The sequence below is a fragment of the Podarcis muralis genome, chromosome 6 (genome assembly GCF_964188315.1).
Source record: "Podarcis muralis chromosome 6, rPodMur119.hap1.1, whole genome shotgun sequence".
In the NCBI taxonomy this organism is placed as follows: Eukaryota; Metazoa; Chordata; class Lepidosauria; order Squamata; family Lacertidae; genus Podarcis; species Podarcis muralis.
In genome coordinates this window covers 70,980,098-70,997,666 of record NC_135660.1, presented here as the reverse complement: position 1 = coordinate 70,997,666, position 17,569 = coordinate 70,980,098, and the positions used below count along the sequence as shown (strand labels likewise).

At 41.4% G+C, this 17,569-nt stretch overlaps 1 protein-coding gene across 1 annotated transcript; it reads left to right on the top strand.

Moving 5' to 3' along the window:
• The first annotated feature begins 5,469 nt into the window (after positions 1-5,469).
• SRGN (serglycin) lies at positions 5,470-14,993 on the top strand. The gene is made up of 3 exons (XM_028729451.2): positions 5,470-5,904; positions 10,965-11,112; positions 13,259-14,993. Exons 1-3 carry the CDS (start codon positions 5,814-5,816, stop codon positions 13,461-13,463), a joined length of 444 nt encoding a protein of 147 aa, XP_028585284.2. The 5' UTR covers positions 5,470-5,813; the 3' UTR covers positions 13,464-14,993.
• Positions 14,994-17,569: the final 2,576 nt, after the last annotated feature.

Here is a 17,569-nt window from a genome sequence, read left to right as displayed (position 1 = left end):
TGAGTCCCCATATTGGGCAAAATATGACCCTCGTGGTCCCTTCTGACTCTATGACTATACGTGTGCTTACGTTTTGGTCTCTGAAGAAAGGGTTAAAGACAGGGAGGCAGTTTATCCTTATGCAAAGATTACTGCTGTAGTGCAAGATAAGTTGTGAGGGATTTATCAACATCTTTGAGAAGAAGGCACCACTTTGAGGGAACTGTTAAGATTAGATTTTGTCTGAGTGGCTATTTTGAACACACCTCCACCATTATTTCACTAAATGAACGAGGAGCCCACTGTAGTACAGTGGTACCTCAGGTTACATACGCTTCAGGTTAAAGACTCTGCTAACCCAGAAATAGTGCTTCAGGTTAAGAACTTTGCTTCAGGATGAGAACAGAAATCGGGCTCTGGCAGCGCAGCAGCAGCAGGAGGCCCCATTAGCTAAAGTGGTGCTTCAGGTTAAGAACAGTTTCAGGTTAAGTATGGACCTCCGGAACAAATTAAGTACTTAACCTGAGGTACCACTGTACACATTTACAACTCATTTTTAAACTCTCTTTCTCCAAACTTAGGGCTATCTCATATATGACAGTTATGACTCTGGCTTAAATTAGTATTCAGGAAAAATGTGCAACTTACATTGGCAATCATGCACATTAAATCTCTCTCCCACATCCTGGCCTGCTTGAGTGACTTTTGCATTTGACCAAAGCAAAGCACAAGACATCTGGAAGCCCTTTTTAGAGCCAAATGACAAGATACTACTCGATTGTTTAGGATTGAAGTCTTGTGCCATAAAAGCTCTGAAACTGATGCTGTAAAAGATACTGTGTGTGTGTGTTACAGATAGGTAGCCGTGTTGGTCTGCCATAGTCAAAACAAAACAAAATTCCTTCCAGTAGCACCTTAAAGACCAACTAAGTTAGTTCTTGGTATGAGCTTTCGTGTGCATGCACACTTCTTCAGATACACAGTGTGTGTGTGTGTGTGTGTGTGTGTGAGAGAGAGAGAGAGAGAGAGAGAGAGAGAGAGAGAGAGAGAGAGAATTTGGGGTAACAAAAGAATGAGTGGGAAAGCCCCCTGCCACTTCTCTGTTCCCACTCACCTCCTCCTGAGGTGGCTTTTCCTGTGAAGTAAGAGCTACTTATTACACAAGTTTATGCATAACGTACAGTTTGGCGCTTAGCGTCTCATGTGAAAATGACCGTAGATTGGTTGGCAACCTTCTCTAACCTTGCTAGAACCTTTATTGAGAATAGGGCCGTCAATGGCTACTATCGATGACTGATGTTCTCCTTTCACTGCCAGACAGTATATGGTTGCTGGGGGTCACAAGTGGGGAGAGTGCAGTTGTGCTCATGTCATGCTTCTCTTCTGTTCTGATGTACTTGCAGCTCTGCCTCCTTATGAACAGTCTCTCTAATGGCTTCTTAATCGTTTTCTCTCTCATTTGCCTTTCTGTCAAGATTATGTTCATCTACCCTTTGTACATGGGCATACAACCCCATGCTGCAGTTTTGCATCCTATCACTGAGAGCACCTACATAAGTGTAATTCCTGATGCATTTCCTGTGACATTAAATTTATTGAAGACATCATCATAACTTTATCACTGCCCTCAAACATGCCATTCTGATTGTTGCTGTTGTTGTTGTTGTTGTTATTTTAAAAGCCTTGTTTTGTTTCCCTCATTTGGCTGCTTACATCTATGTTGAGAATTAATGGCTAAATAGAAAAAGGGGGCCGAGTTTTTAAACAATGGGACTTGTTTAAAGTTGTGTGCACACTATACATTTAAAGCACATTTGAAGCATATTTCTCTCCTCAAAGCAATCTGGGCACTGTAGATCTGGGCACTGACTGAGGGGAGGACAACCCAGTCTGTCAAATTCTGCTCACTATTGTGAATGACTGCCAGAAGCAGAGTAGCAATGAATATTCAGGAAAAAACAGGAAACTGCAAGCTAAAGTGTTGAATGTACAGAGACAGAAAAACCAGATCTTTATGACCCATTCACAATATAAAGCCTCCATATGGAAGCACCTTAAGAGTAGGTAATAGTGGAATTCATAGTCATACACAGGTAGCAGCTTCCTATGTGGTCATGATTTTGTGCCATTCTCTCTGACCAACCACAATGTCCACAGCATGCCCACTCCATTTTGAACCCTGGCTTCCTCTATTCTCAGCATTGCTTCTCCATTTGTTGGTTCCTATTCAGCCAATGCTTTAAGGTCTTCAGTACCTCACGGGGGAAGATTCCTGGCACCCACCTATTTGTATTAAGTGTACGTGGGATAGAATATATGAGATGGAATATGGAGGTAGCTGTGAATTTGTTGTGTGACCTCATACTGGCCCAGAATATCACTCACATTTCCACATGCTGTAATGGAACACAGAGGATTTCAACTGTTCCCATCTCCTTGGGAATGTTCCTGTCCTCAGAATCAATGTGAAAGACTGTTAGTCTTGTTCAATACTGTCTACACTGGTGGACAGCGGCTCTCGAGGGTTTGAGGCAGCGGACATTGTTTGATTGGAGTAACCAGCTTATTATTGGTGGGAAAGTTCTGTGCAGATTTTATTTCTTCAGTCATTTCAAAAGCTTCCATGGAAAGTTTGATAGTGATATAGTTAAAACACTTTCTGTGACACAAAGGAAGTTGCAGTAGATTGTGTCCTAAGTGCTCAGCCACAAAGTGATTCCATCAAACTAGCTACCCACTTAGGCTGATTATCGTGTTGTAACACGAAAGAACACCATAAAAATAGGAAACAGCAGGCACTCTTAACTGCTGAATGTATGGCCTGCCATTTCCTTGAGGTGTATCTGCTTGGTATTAACGCCACTTGTTAGAGGTTTTGACCATGATGCATGTTAAAATGTTTAGGAATCCAGATAAATGTGAAATTGCTTGGTGTGCAAAAGCATAATAGAATCATAGAGTTGGAAGGGACCACAATGGTCATGTAGTCCAATGCCCTACAATGCAAGAATCTTTCACCCACCATGGGGATTGAACCCATGACCCTGAGATTAAAAGTCTCATGTTCTACCAACTGAGCTATCCAGCTATCCCTTCACTCTCCTTAGAGTTTAATCTCTTAATCTTTACTGGGAAAGTTTGAAAAGAAGGAGGGGAGATGGGAAGGTATTGATCACAGAGAAAACTATTGAAATAAATGGTTGCTCCCATTCACATGTTCCTTGTGGCTTGCCAAAGAGTTGCTACGGTTTCTAATAATGGCTTGGTCTGGCTTTAACCCCCACCCTACATAAAGAATGTTCCAGTTCATCTTATCAGCTATTTGGCAAGAAGTTTGTGCAGATCATTTGATTTGCTGCAGAAAGAATGACTGAAATTACTATGTGCTTCTGATGCTCTCTAAAAAGCTAAAAGTATCTGTGAGGGGACAAATAGCTTTATACACCACTTTGAGGGGGTTTTTCTACAATCAAGCAGCATATAAATTTTATGAAATAAATAAATGCAACCAAACATGGGTATTGTCAGACTTAATGAACAGTTTCCCCGCGCAATCATTGGATTCCCCACTCCCGCAAGCAGTGTTAGTACTGCATTCTGTTTTCCCAGTGTTTCCTTACCTAATAATTTTCCCGTCTTATGTGATCTTTTACACAATGTAAACACCACTTCTATAAATGTGGGATCTAGTGCATGTCTAACGCTCTGTTTTAATTGCTTCCAGACAAAACTCCATTGGCAACCCCGATAACACCAGAAAATTGTGGGATGGAACTGGGGGCCGTATCCTGGTTTTCTGCTCTTTCCCACTGTTTTTGTTGGTGAATAATGGGGAAACAAACCATATGTACATGTGCTTAAAGGGTGGGGAGTGGTGTATGATGACGTCACACCAAGTCCACCAGTGTGAATGAAATTTAGTGTCATATATAATTTAGTGACATGGTCATATAGCCATTAAATAGTCACAGTTCCACAATGTAACAGGAACATTTGAAAGCGGGACAGATGAGCTGGCATTACAACTGTGCTGGCTCTCCCCCTCAGACACAGTACCTGGACTCTCAGCTCAGGGAAACCAGAGAGCTTTATTCAAGAAATCAGTATATGGTATCAGTATTAGTTCAAAGTGCAGGACACCTGATTCAAAAGTCTATAAGCTTCTAAGATTCATGACTAGGCAGCAGCTAAGATATTATCTCAACATTTGACATGTTCCTCCTGCTCAACTTTTGAAGTGGGGCAGGACGAGTAATTTGCATGGTTCTTGTCCCAGGCAAAAAAGACTACACTTGCAAGCAAGCACTCCTGTGGTTGTGCTGGGTCTGTTCACACCAACACAATCATTGGCACATCTTTGACAATGGGGCCTGAGTTGGTTTCTCCAACTCAACTTCTGCCTCTGATTCAGTGGGCCCTATTCATTGGCCAGCAGCCTCCTTGGTTACCATGGGAACTTCACTCTCAAGGGGTTGGGTAAGATTGACTTACCTAGATAGTTTCCACCCCCCATCTCTGATGTCCAGTAACAAAGGGGTCAATCAATCAACTCACTGCTTGGCCTCTCCCCATCTCTGAACTCTGTATCCTTCTCCTTCTCTGCTACATCCTGCCCCAGTTAATGCCACAGGACCCATGACACTAACCTGGAAAACTAAAGTAATAAGATCCGTATGGTGCCAATATGGCCTGAGCTGCTTCTTGGAACTTTGGTTAGGTGTGTCTGCCCCATGGACAGTGCAGTAAATAGTGCAATACTATATATTTCTGTTCAGAAGCAGGCTCTATTGACTTTAATGGGACTTACTCTCAGGTAAGTGTTTATTGGATTGCAGATTAAATTACTGAAAAGATACACTCTCCCCTGTGAAGGAAACCAACCCTAGGAAGTTTTAGTAAGAAATAACGGGGGGGGGGGGAGGTTGGTTCCAAGATGGCGACGGCTTAGCAAGCAGGCTTCGGAGCTCCGCAGATAACAGGACTGTAATTAGCATTGACTGCCACCCAGGGAAGTAATTTTTCCTATTTTACTTCTCTACTTTTAAACTTACCAACCTACTGAGATTCTAACAGCACCTTCTTGTCTATGCAAGAAGTAAGAAATAACTACTGCTCAGAAAAGAGAGAGAAGGATTTTAAAATATTTCTTTCTTTCTTTAAACCAACCAACATCTGAAACTCTTGTAGCCGCTTACAATATTTAAAACAAGCAACAAGATACTAATATTTAGTATTATTTATTATAGCTATATTATACAATAGTTATGGTATATAGTCATTTAAAACAATATTGTTATTTGGTATTATTTAAATATAATACTATAATTATTTTTAAGTTATTTAAAAAAGCATTTGGGTTGGTATCAAACTGGTCGGTAGATACCCTTATCATTATAAAACTGCACCCTTAACTACTCTATATTGTATTGACTTGCTGTGTGCATAGATTCTGAAAATTATTTTTTTAAGGCTGCAATCCTTAATGCTAAAAAACCCCTGTAAGTTTTATTAGAATGAAGCCTGCAATCCAGTTACTTTGGAGTAACTCCAGCTGAATTTGGTGGGACTTTACTTCTGGGTAGCCATGCACTGGATTGCGCTGTAACCTGTCAGTCTTGTTTGGGCAACTTCCTTCTTGTGCCGAGTGGTTTGAGAGCTGTAGAATTAGGGCTCCAGGTTTTGATGTTAGATGCGTCACTTTTCTGTGCTCAGGAAGTTGTGACGCAAGTCATGGGTTGGGTTTGAGGTTTTGGAAACCTTTTGTAAAGGCAAATCACTCTCCTTGCCCTGTTGCATTTGCAAAGTAGCAGTGACAGTTGGAGGATAACGGAGGCATGCAGGCCAGAATGCAGGTGCTTGTCAGACATAACGGGAGGATTTTCGTGGCGCTTTGTGTAATCCTCTTTATGGGATGCACAGTACAAGGTAAAACTGCAAGTGGCTGTTTTCTCTTTTTTTCTTTTTCTGTAATCTTGTTGTGCTACGCAGCCTGATATATAGGAAAAACAAGGCTAGTTAGTTGTGCAATCCTACACCTGTCTACTCGGAAACAAGTCCTACTGAATTCAATGGGACTTAACTCCCAAGTAACTGTGCAGAGGATTGCTGTGTAAAACAGAGCTGCTCCATGTCCTTCTCATGTAGATTTTAAGATTAGCATTATATACAACACCAGTCATGTGTTACTCCAACCCCACATATGAATGTGGAGGTAGCCGTGCTACAGCAGAACAATTTCTTTGCATGGGTGGCTACCCTGATGTGCTGCTTTTATTCTTTTGAAAAAGGAGAGGTGTCTGCTCCTGCTCCACAAACACAGGAGCACACTGCCTCTAAAGACTTAAATTAGAAAGGGCAGGGGGAAGGAAAATAAAAGCGACCTAAAGAAGGCTGACTGAGTTACTGGGCATTGCTAAAAAAAAGGAAAAGGTTGCCTTCTTAATGCTCAATACTCCTTGTTTTGTTTTCAGTAGGCATGATGTGCTCTCCTATGCGTGAGTAGTGCAGTTAGGGAGCACGTATATATGGGGAGGGGGGGAATATGGTCACTGAATGACATTGGTATGGTCTGTGGGGGGAAGTGTGTCACTTGTTTCCAGTGATATCACAGACGCTAAAAAGTTCAACCATCCTCTACCCAGCACCTTACAGTTGCAACAGCTATATGAGCTGTGTGCCTATGTGCATTTATCAGTGAAGGGAATTCCATTTTTCACAACAATATATTATGGTTCGAGCACCTGGAAAATGCATTTGGCGTACTAGCTGGGAAAGCTGCTGTACTTGCACTTTTGTTATGCAGCAGCTAGTCATTAGGAACGTGGAACCTATTATAATTCGGCTATAAAGTAATCATAAGAAATACTTTCAACATCAACAAGTTCCAATCTCTGTAAAGGTAGCAGAATAAGACACATATATTTGGAAATAAGTTTCATAAGTAAAGCTTAATCGTTTCCACCCTTACTTTAAAATGCTATTATAATTTTCAAATGGTTGATGGTACAGTGGTACCTTGGTAGTTCAACGCCTTAGTTGTCGAACAAAGCAGCTCCCGAACGTCACAAACCCGGAAGTGAGTGTTCCGATTTGAGAACGTTTTTTGGAAGCCGAATGTCTGATGCTGCTTACGCGGCTTGCCTTTGTTTTCGAACCGTTTCTGGAGTTGAACGGAATAAATTTGAGAACCAAGGTACAACTGTAATTTAAAGCAACGTTTCCCAGGCTGTGGGTTGTGAGGCCTGTGCAAGTGGGCTTTAGAATCCTCAACGAGTATGATGAATGCCACTTACAACTTGTAACCAATCATGGGAAAGCCTCAAGTCTTACATTTGAACACTTGGGAAATGTTCTCTACTGGTTGGCAACAGATGTGGTGACGGTTCACCACAAAGTGGTCATACAGGGAGTTGTTTTGAGTGACTATTACAGTTCCCCTCTGATGTGCAGGAAGATTCCCCCAATTAGGTGATATTGCAGTAAAATACATGAAACTGATAGCTGCCAAATACCTAAGACCCAAAATTCATGTGACAGTAAATGGATGAGTCACCATACCAAGTACGTTTGGACTTATGGGTTTAAAATTTGCTGTATTTGGTAAGTTATAGAAAATAATAATTAAAAATGATATCTTATTATTACTTTATAAATCAAATATTACCTTAGGTGTGTTTCACCTATGTTCTCTATATTACAATAACCAAATATGCACCAGGGAACCCAATTCTATGCAGGTCTATTCAGAAAACAAGTCCCTCTGAGTTTAATGGGGCTTACTCTCAACCCTAAGGCTGCAACCATAAAGGGACTTAACCCAAGCAAACTTATTAAGGATTAAACTGTCAGTTCCACATACTCATTTTTTAAGTCCTCTGAGCTGTTTCTAGTAACCTATTGTTATAGAGTTAGGGTGGAATCCAACCCTGTGTTTGGTCCATCAGCACAAGGATTTCTGCTTGTGTAATGGAATGTTCTCCCTTCTGATCCCCCATGTACCCCCTAAAAGAGGGGTCCCACTAACCACCTGCACCAGATTTGGGGGGCACCATTGGAAGGAATGAGAGAAGGGGAAATTCTGTTGTAGAAATGGAAAGTTTGCGCTGACAGGATGCGTTAGTATACTACCCTCGACTGGAAAATGTAGACAATGTTTTTCTCTCAGCCAATTTCTAGGCGCCTTGTTGATTTTGTTTGATTGGTGTGTGGTATGAAAGAAAAAAACAAGCTGTTTGAAAAGGCATTCAGCTTCCTCTGTTAGGGCTTCAGGTTGTCTTCTGGTACAAGAGGAAATTTGTGTAAGTGTGAAGAAATTGAGGGCTCTGTACCTCAGGAGTTACCACACAGGATACATGAACAGCTAAAAAGAAATGCAATTCACAGCCCAACGATCTGGACGTATTTATCCTCCCCCTCACCATACATTTAAAGCACATGGCCTCCCCCAAAGATCCCTGGGAACTGTAGTTCTCAGGGTGCTGGGAATTGTAGCTCAGTGGGGGGGGGTAAACTCTAGTTTCCAGGATTCTTTGGGAGAAGCCATGTGCCCTAAGTGTATAATGTAGATGTATAGCAAACCCATTCTATGACTGATGGTGCTTATGTAGCCAACGGGGCACCATCCACACACAAGAGGGGAGGTATCAGCACTTAGGGGCACCTTAAGGTTGGCAGAAATAAAAAAAACCCCCAAAATCTTCAGATTTAAAAATCCCTAAGGGTGGATCCCTCACAAATGACTGACTGATGACTGAGCATGCTCTGTAGGCACAGAACACCGGCTGACTAGCTGACTTTTAGCAGGGAGAGGAAATGGAAATGGTGCAGAATGGAATAGAGTATTGCAAAGTACCATGTTCTGGAAGATGTCCTGAACAATGAGCACTTTACACTGCATTATTATGCTGAAGGTCTGACTTGTGAGACCTCTCATTTTCAGGTTTCCTTGGGATAATAACATAGTGCCACATGTCGAACTGTGGCTCATCTTTTGGCGTTTCACAGTAAGCATAGATGGCAATATGCCCTCTTTGTATTCAAACCCTTAAGCTCTCCATAGAAATGGCTAAATCTGTCAAATTCAGTTTATTCTCTGTTTCTCATTTCCCTCATCATGAATTCAATTCTCCACATTTCCACATCCGTTTGTGGGAGAAATTGTCCTACTGAAAATTCACCAGCATTTTAGTGTGAATTTCTCCTAATTTGACACCATTGTGCATGCAATTTTGCGTAATATACACCTTTTTGAAAAGCATCTCTCTCTGTAAATTATTGTATGATATTTTCATCAATATATACTTTTTAATGCACACTTTACATGACTAAACGACTAAACAACAACAAACCCCAGTCCAGTACAGTATATGTCTTTTTTCTTTTTTCTTTTTTCTTTTCAACACATTGCTTGATTGGAGAATCAATTCAGGAAAGTGTGATCTTTGAAGGATGCCTGTGTTTTCAGTTCATGTATTGTTTTGGAAAGGTTGAATTAGGTACATTTGCCTTTAATGTGAATTTCTTCCACATTCCTAGCTCTGGCATCCAAAGAACTGAGTTGGTTTACATAAGGGCACTAGCCCAGCGGATGTTTTGATTCTTCCCTTCCTTTTGAATGGCAGGCAGCATGCCATACACACAAGCCGCTTTTATAACACTCCTAGATTTAAAAACTGGCTGCTGTTTGAGCAAAAGAAGGGCTGATGAAAAACAGTTTTCACGATTGTTTATCTCCTTGTTAAACTGCTGCCTATGGCACTTTTTTTTAATAGCTCAAATAAAATGCTGTTTGAAATTACTATACACAGGCTAAAGATAGCAATCCAAAAGTGTCAACAGGAAACAACTTTCAATAGCTACCCCCCCAAAAAAAAATTCCTTAATAAAACCAGTCTGTGCTTTTCAGAAGGCTAGGAAAATAACTTAGGCAAATTTTAAAGCAAGTATAACAGGAAAGACACTGCCATAACTTTAACTTAAGTTAAAAAGCAACAAAGGATGGACACAACTATGAAGCTTGCTATGTAATCAGTTAATACTATTAAAGAACAGGATGAAAGTTTAATTCCGCAAATTGAAATGCTTCTTTCTGCTTCTTTGATCTTTGGGTTGGGGGGAGGCCTGCACTGGAATGTGGTTAAGCTAAAAAGGAAGGAGTTAAAGTCAGAAAGTATCTAGGAAACATCTGCAGTAACTATTTATCACAAGTGGTAAACAGGCCTTTATGCGGATTTAATCTATTCTTATTGCCTTTATCCAAACCACTTTCCTATCCTTTGTATTAATATACCTGTTGTTCCATTTTGGAACATTTTGGCTTCCGAACACCGAAAACCCAGAAGTAAATGCTTCGGTTTTCAAATGTTTCTCAGAAGCCGAATGTCCGAAGCGGCTTCTGCTTGAGCGCAGGAGGCTCTTGCAGCCAATCGGACGCCACGCCTCAGTTGTCGAACATTTTGGAAGCCGAATGGGCTTCCGGAATGGATTATGTTCGGCAACCGAGATTTGACTGTATTCTGTATTCAGGCCCAGCTTACTAAGATTATTTTCAAACTGGTAAGTATGAGATTGTACCTGCCAATTCGAATATACTGAGGAAGAGGCTATGGAATTTTAAGGCTGATCTCTCTGTGTCTTCCATCAGCCACCAACTCTGCTTTGGTTACTCCCTCACTCGTAGCCTCCATATTTTTAAATGTTACTGTGCATATATGTTCAGAGGTGCCTATTTTAAAATGAAACTACTGATGGTTTTCCCATGAAGTGATATTTGTGAGAAGCTACTCATCCAGAGTAGGTTGCTAACCTTCAGACCTTGGCAAAAGACAACCCTGTTTGGAACTTGAATATTGAATTTTCTGTTCTGTTTTCCATAAAGTACAGTGATTGCATTAAATGTGTGGAGTCTGTATTAGTATTTAATGCAGGGTTATCTGTTGATATTTAATTGTTAAGGGCTGATTCTAACAAAGGTACCTTTTCACCAGGGGCTCCTGTTCAGTCCGGCCACTATGCGTGGGTCAGGTGCAGACCTGGTGCCGGTTCTGCAAATTGCATTGAAGAGCGAGGGCTAAGCTTTGTGATTCCTGATGGAAGTGCTAACATGATCCTCCCTCCCATGGCTGATCCAATGCTGTAAGGAAAAAAAACCAAACTTTTGTCTTTAGTACTTATTATGAGTTTTCACTAAGCAATGTTAACTAAGCAGTGTTTACAGGATGATGATGCAAAATGCAATAGATTTTAGGCAGCTGTACTGATGCCATGAAATATTTTTCATTTAACCACTATACATCTGCATCCCCATTACTTGGATTAAAAAAAAAACCACAGGCAAATAGAATTGCTGCTCCTTTTCCCCCGACAGGGTTCCTGTGCATTTTACAGCAGCCTGACAGATTACCCTCTGCTTTCTTTTCCAAGCTCCTTTCACAGAGGTGTGTGTGGAGTGGGGACCTATTCTTTGCTAATAAAGCTCTGCAAAACACCATCTATTTTATTTCTTTATATCCTGCCTTTCTCCCATTATAGGAGCAAAGGTGACTCACAACATGAACGAAAACAGATACAGCTAAAAATATACAATCAATATAAATATTTTAAGAAAATAAATAAAAACAAGTAGTCATATTAAGCATAGCACTGAAAATACTATAGCTACCGTATTTTAAAGCAAACACAAACACAAAAAGAATATTCAACACCCACCCTGCCTAACCACAGCCAGTTAGTGGCCAAAGGTTTGTCTGAACATAAAACCCTTTGCCTACCAGTGAAAGGAAAGCAGAGAGGCTGCCAACTTAGCCACCCGTGAAAGAGAGTTCCACAATCTGGAAGCAGCCACTGAGAAGGCCCTCTCTTGTTTTCACCAAACGTGCCTGGGAAGGGACTAAGAGAAAGTCTTCCTCAAGATCTCAAAGCCTGGGAAGGCTCATATAGGGAGATACATCATATCTACTAGGGATGGGCAGGCATTAGACTTGTAGGATCTGCTTAATCTGCTTAATTTTAGAAGCCTGAGGTCAACTAAACAGAGGTGCAGCACAGTGTATTGGATGTTATATGCAAGGAATAAAGGTTGCCTCTGGGTGCATGCTCAGCCTAGGACAAAAAACCCTAGTTTCCCCCAGCTTTGTTCCAACAGCCCAACTTAGAGTATGGAGGGGGGAGGTTGCTTTTAGTTGTTGCTATGTTTGGACGACTGGAAGTCAAACTCTAGCTGATATACTGCAAACCACCCAGCAATCTTTCAGTAGATCCCGATCTACATTCTGCTCATACTTTATCTACACATTGGTGGGGCTGTAAAGACCCCTGACCATTAGGTCTAGTCATGGCCGACTCTGGGGTTGCGGCACTCATCTCGCTTTATTGGCCGAGGGAGCAGGCATACAGCTTCTGGGTCATGTGGCCAGCGTGACTAAGCCACTTCTGGCGAACCAGAGCAGTGCACGGAAACGCCGTTTACCTTCCCACCAGAACGGTACCTATTTATCTACTTGCACTTTGACGTGCTTTTGAACTGCTAGGTTGGCAGGAGCAGGGACCGAGCAATGGGAGCTCACCCCGTCACGGGGATTTGAACCACCAACCTTCTGATCGGCAAGCCCTAGGCTCTGTGGTTTAACCCACAGCGCCACCCGCGTCCCTTGGCGGGGCTGTATATGTAAACAATGAAGCAACCATGCCTCTCATTTATTACAGCAACTCTGCCAAGTTGCTTGGGCTCTGCCCTTAAGATTTTAGCTCAAATCCTCCGAAGTCTATGTTTCATCAATTCCATTTTCACATTTACTCAACCTTTCTATCAGAATCGACAACACCTGGAGTCCACCTCTCAGTTTCTTGGAAGAATACGACTCTCATCAGACTCTCCCTGATGTCTGGCTGTAAAAGGGCACTCATCCCTAGATACACAGCATATATTTCTGATGTAAATGGTCCAATCTCAGGGTTGGCCCACCCATGAGGCTAGGCCAGATGACTGCCTCAAATGGCAGGATGCGCTGGGGCAACAGATCCAGATGTAGATCTTTATTCTCCCCTTGTTGCCGATGTAGATCTTCACTCACCACTTCTTTCCTACTGGGGAGGGAGCACATCATTTTGTGCTTTGCCTCAGGTGCCAGAATGGCTTGGGCCGGCCCTGTCCTATCCTTCATTTCAACATCATTAAATTGGTTCAGTTCATTCCCAAGCTTAATTTGAAGAATGAGGATTTCAAAGTTATATCCAAGGTTTAGAATAACTTTATTATTATTATTATTTGGCTATTTTTCAGAATGAAGAAATTTCAAGACCACCCTGAACACTTTCTAGTTTCTGGAGATGAGTATGGATCAGGAAATGAAATTGAAGAAGAATATGGGTCAGGCATCGAATTTGACACAGATGATGCCACTATTTCTGACCAGATCACACCTGATCCAAATCTGAAGTTTAAACTAAAAGATGAAGCTTTGTTTTTCCAAGATAACAGACTGTAATCTCTGTTATGGCAATTGCAATCTAATTTCTTGCATGCTTTTGTGTTTTATAATTAAGTGAAATGACACCCATTTCAAAAGTGTTATAAAAACTATCAAACAAACTATAAATGCCTTAATTTTTTAGTGCTTCTCTTTGGTATAAAATGTGCTGAATGCAAGCGTTCTCTTTTTTTAAAGATGTAAACTCGCCTTCCAAAATTTGGAATTTCTTTTTAGTTGTCGGAAAATAGAATCTGAACATATCAGCCATTTGTTCAAATAGCACTTGAGTTAGGGGGAAATACAATTTTTAAAAGCAGCAACTTTGGTCACATCCACAACATATGTTTAAAGCACATGACTATTCCCCAAAGATTCTTGGGACCTATAGTTTTGTGAAGAGTGTTGAGAATTGCTGCTCTGTGAGGGGTAAACTACAGTTACCAGGATTCTTTGGGAAGCCTTGTGCTCTAAATGTCTGGTATGAATGTGAAACTGAATTAGGTAATGGAATGTGAGGTAAATTTCTTCTGAATGCCTCACTTCCTTTTACTTGGCTCTTGACTTAGGGATTGCTCGCTCTTTTTAGCAGCCCAAGGAAAGCCAGCAAGAGTGTGCCCCATAGCCCTTGTGTGATTCTCAATGATCTGGAGACACATTCTACATTTAGCCATGGAGTTGGCCATGTAAGAAGCAGTGAAAGAACCCAGACGTTTCCACTGCTTCGGGTTTGGTGAACATCCTTTGAATTATACCATGCTACACAGTTTCCTGGTCTGTATAACACTTTTCAAAAGTTTCATTAGTTTGCTATTCTTTAAAAAAAAATTGACATTCCGGATAGTGATGGAGAAATCTGTCAGTTTCTCATTCTTCCCATCTTAAATTCAGACCACCAAAATTCTGCATCAGTTTGCATTAAAAAAGGGAAAAAACACTGTTACAAAAATTTGTATGCATTTGCCCAAATGTGGTGTAAACGCTTTTTCTAATATACACATTTTTGCAAGCAATTTCACCTAATATAATGCATTTTGTATGCTATTTTCACTAATAAAATGTATACATTTTGGGGTACACCTTCCCTGGATATACACATTTTAAACATATTTTCGAGTTGGAGAACTGCATTGAAACATTTGGAGAAGTAAGTGGATAGGAAGTGAAGGATAGCTGTGTCATTGCATATTGTTTCAGGAAATACAAATTAGGTCGGTTCACATTCAAATGCAAACCAAACCAGATTTCTACCCCATCCGTAATGCCAGACCACAAAATAATTATACTTATGTTCTATTCCTTCTGGAATTTGTTATTTGCAATCTGAGAAACTATACTGCTCTAATCACCCAAGTGTTCTTGTCCTGTTTCAGTTATATCATCATAATGTGGCCTTGTGTTTGCAAATCTGCACATCCTGAATCTTTTATTCATCTTAAAAGCAGCTACAGAACTTCTTTTATAGTATACTTTAAACTGCTTTCTAACTTTGCCCTGATACTTGCATTTATTCAACTATTATTCTATTAAAATCTAGATGCAATGAAAGACTCTTTTATTTCTTCAGTAATAATCTAAATATTCTTGGCTATACTGCCATAAATATGGTGCTGTTATCTAAGCTACAAGACTTGTGAAAATGTTAACGTAAAAGACACAAAAAAATCCACAAGTTGGAGAATATACATATAAAATGCATATTTCAGCAATGCTTTACACGAGAGAGGGGAAGGTTAAATTGTTAGATTATTATATGATATAATATTCTCTGGACAGTGTTACCACCCACCACTGCCCATTGCTCTGATTACTATTTGCTCTGTTTTCCATAGGTGTATGGAGAACCTAAAAGCTTGCACACCGTTTTTTGATGTTCTGGTTGGCCTAATGAATATGGCTGCTGCAGAAGTGAAGAGTGATACTGACTTAGTTTGAATATTTTTGCTATCCAAGACCTCTCTGATCTGGTCTGCCTCCCCCTTCAATGGTAGTGGCAGAGAAGCACTAACACTTGTGCTAACCTAGAACTGTTCTAAGGAACTGCAGCGTGAACATACAATCTAGTGCCAATTTAGTGACTGTGGGTCCCTCCTCCAGCCACTTGACTGTAAGTAGGGCAGTATCATTTGGAACCTTGTTGTGTTGCAGAAGTGCTGCCAGAGGCGAGACTTTTAGCCTGCATGACTCCCAGTACACACACACTCTATCCCCACTTCCACCCATTCAGTAGATGCCCAGAACTGATGGCTTTTTACTGAAGAATAGGGATGCCTACTGTGCATGCAGCAGGAGGTATATACTCTTTTCCATATCATTGTACAGTGGTACCTCGGGTTACATACGCTTCAGGTTACACACTCCGCTAACCCAGAAATAGTGCTTCAGGTTAAGAACTTTGCTTCAGGATAAGAACAGAAATCAGGCTCCGGAGGGGCGGCAGCAGCAGGAGGCCCCCTTAGCTAAAGTGTTGCTTCAGGTTAAGAACAGTTTCAGGTTAAGAACGGACCTCCGGAATGAATTAAGTACTTAACCCGAGGTACCACTGTACAGTCATACCTTGGAAGTCAAACAGAATCCATTCCGGAAGTCCGTTTTACTTCCAAAATGTTCGGAAACCAAAGCGTGGCTTCTGATTGGCTGCAGGAAGCCGCATCAGACATTCGGGTTTCAAAGAACATTTGCAAACCGGAACAGTCACTTCCAGGTTTGCAACGTTCAGGAGCCAAAACATCTGAGTACCAAGGCGTTCAGGATCCAAGGTAAGACTGTACTTGGTTCTCGAATTTAATCCATTCTGGGAGTCTGTTTTACTCCCGAAACTGTTCGAAAACCAAGGCACGGCTTCCGATTGGCTGCAGGAGCTTCCTGCACTCATGATAACTAGGGAAAGTGGCACAGTGTCTGCTCTGGCTGCACAAGGTCCCAGGTTTGATTTCTGGCATCTCCAAACTGCCTTTTTGAATCTCTGGAGAGCTACTGCCAGTCAATGTAGAAAATACTGAGTTAGATGCGCAAATGGTGTGACCCAGCACAAGGCAGCTTCCATATTGCAAAAAAATTAATGGGAGATCCAGGTAGAGCTTCCATCATGCAGTGGAGAAAACAGTGTATCTGAAGAAGTGTGCATGCACACGAAAGCTCATACCAAGAACTAACTTAGTTGGTCTTTAAGGTGCTACTGGAAGGAAATTTTTTTGTTTTGACTATGGCAGACCAACACGGCTACCCATCTGTAACTGGAGAAAACAGGTGAGAAATGCTTTAGTTTAGAGAGAAAGAGGAGAAAGGAAAAATGGAGGTGAGGCAGGGCAGAGGCAGGGACTCATGGCTTCCCTGAAATAATCTTGGGAACTGTAGTTTGTTAAGAGTGCTGGAAATTGCAGCTCTGTAAACTACCATTTCCCAGGATTATTTGGGGGGAACCCATGTGTATATGTGTATAATTTTCTGTATATGTTCGGTGTGGATATTGCAGCCAGGCCTCATCTGCTGCATCCTTCTGATCAGGAACAAGAAACACAAGTTCCCCCAAGCATAGTAAGTAATATTTCTTAGTGCCCTCCTTTTGGCTACAGTTGAGGTGCACCCACCATCTTGAGTTCACGGTTAGGAGGAGCAATAACATGGATGGGGGAGATGAGATTGGGTTTCTGGCCCAAGGTCACCCAGACGTCCAGAACTCCTCTGTATTGTTATGTAATGTGGATAGCAAGCTCTTCTTTCCCTTCTCCTCCAAATCAGTGCGTTCCCACACTTTACCTTCTCCCAATCCAGATTTTTTCACACCCTTTCCTTTTTGAAATATACCCAGCATGCCCCACAACGTTTCTCTGATGAAAATAGGGACGCCCCATTCCATAATGATAATTTTATTCTTTATACCCCACACATCTGACTGGGTTGCCCCAGCCACTCTGGGCAGCATCCAACATATATAAAAACATAAGAAAACATTAAACGTTTAAAGCAACCCTTCACTGTACAGGATTGCCTTCGGACGGCTCGGGAGTCGGATAACTCCATACCCCCCAACATTTCTCCATTGAAAATAGGGAGACCCTAAGGAAAAGAGATTGACAGTCATCCTTCTGGTTAGTTGATTGGTTTGGCTAGGAGTTGGATAA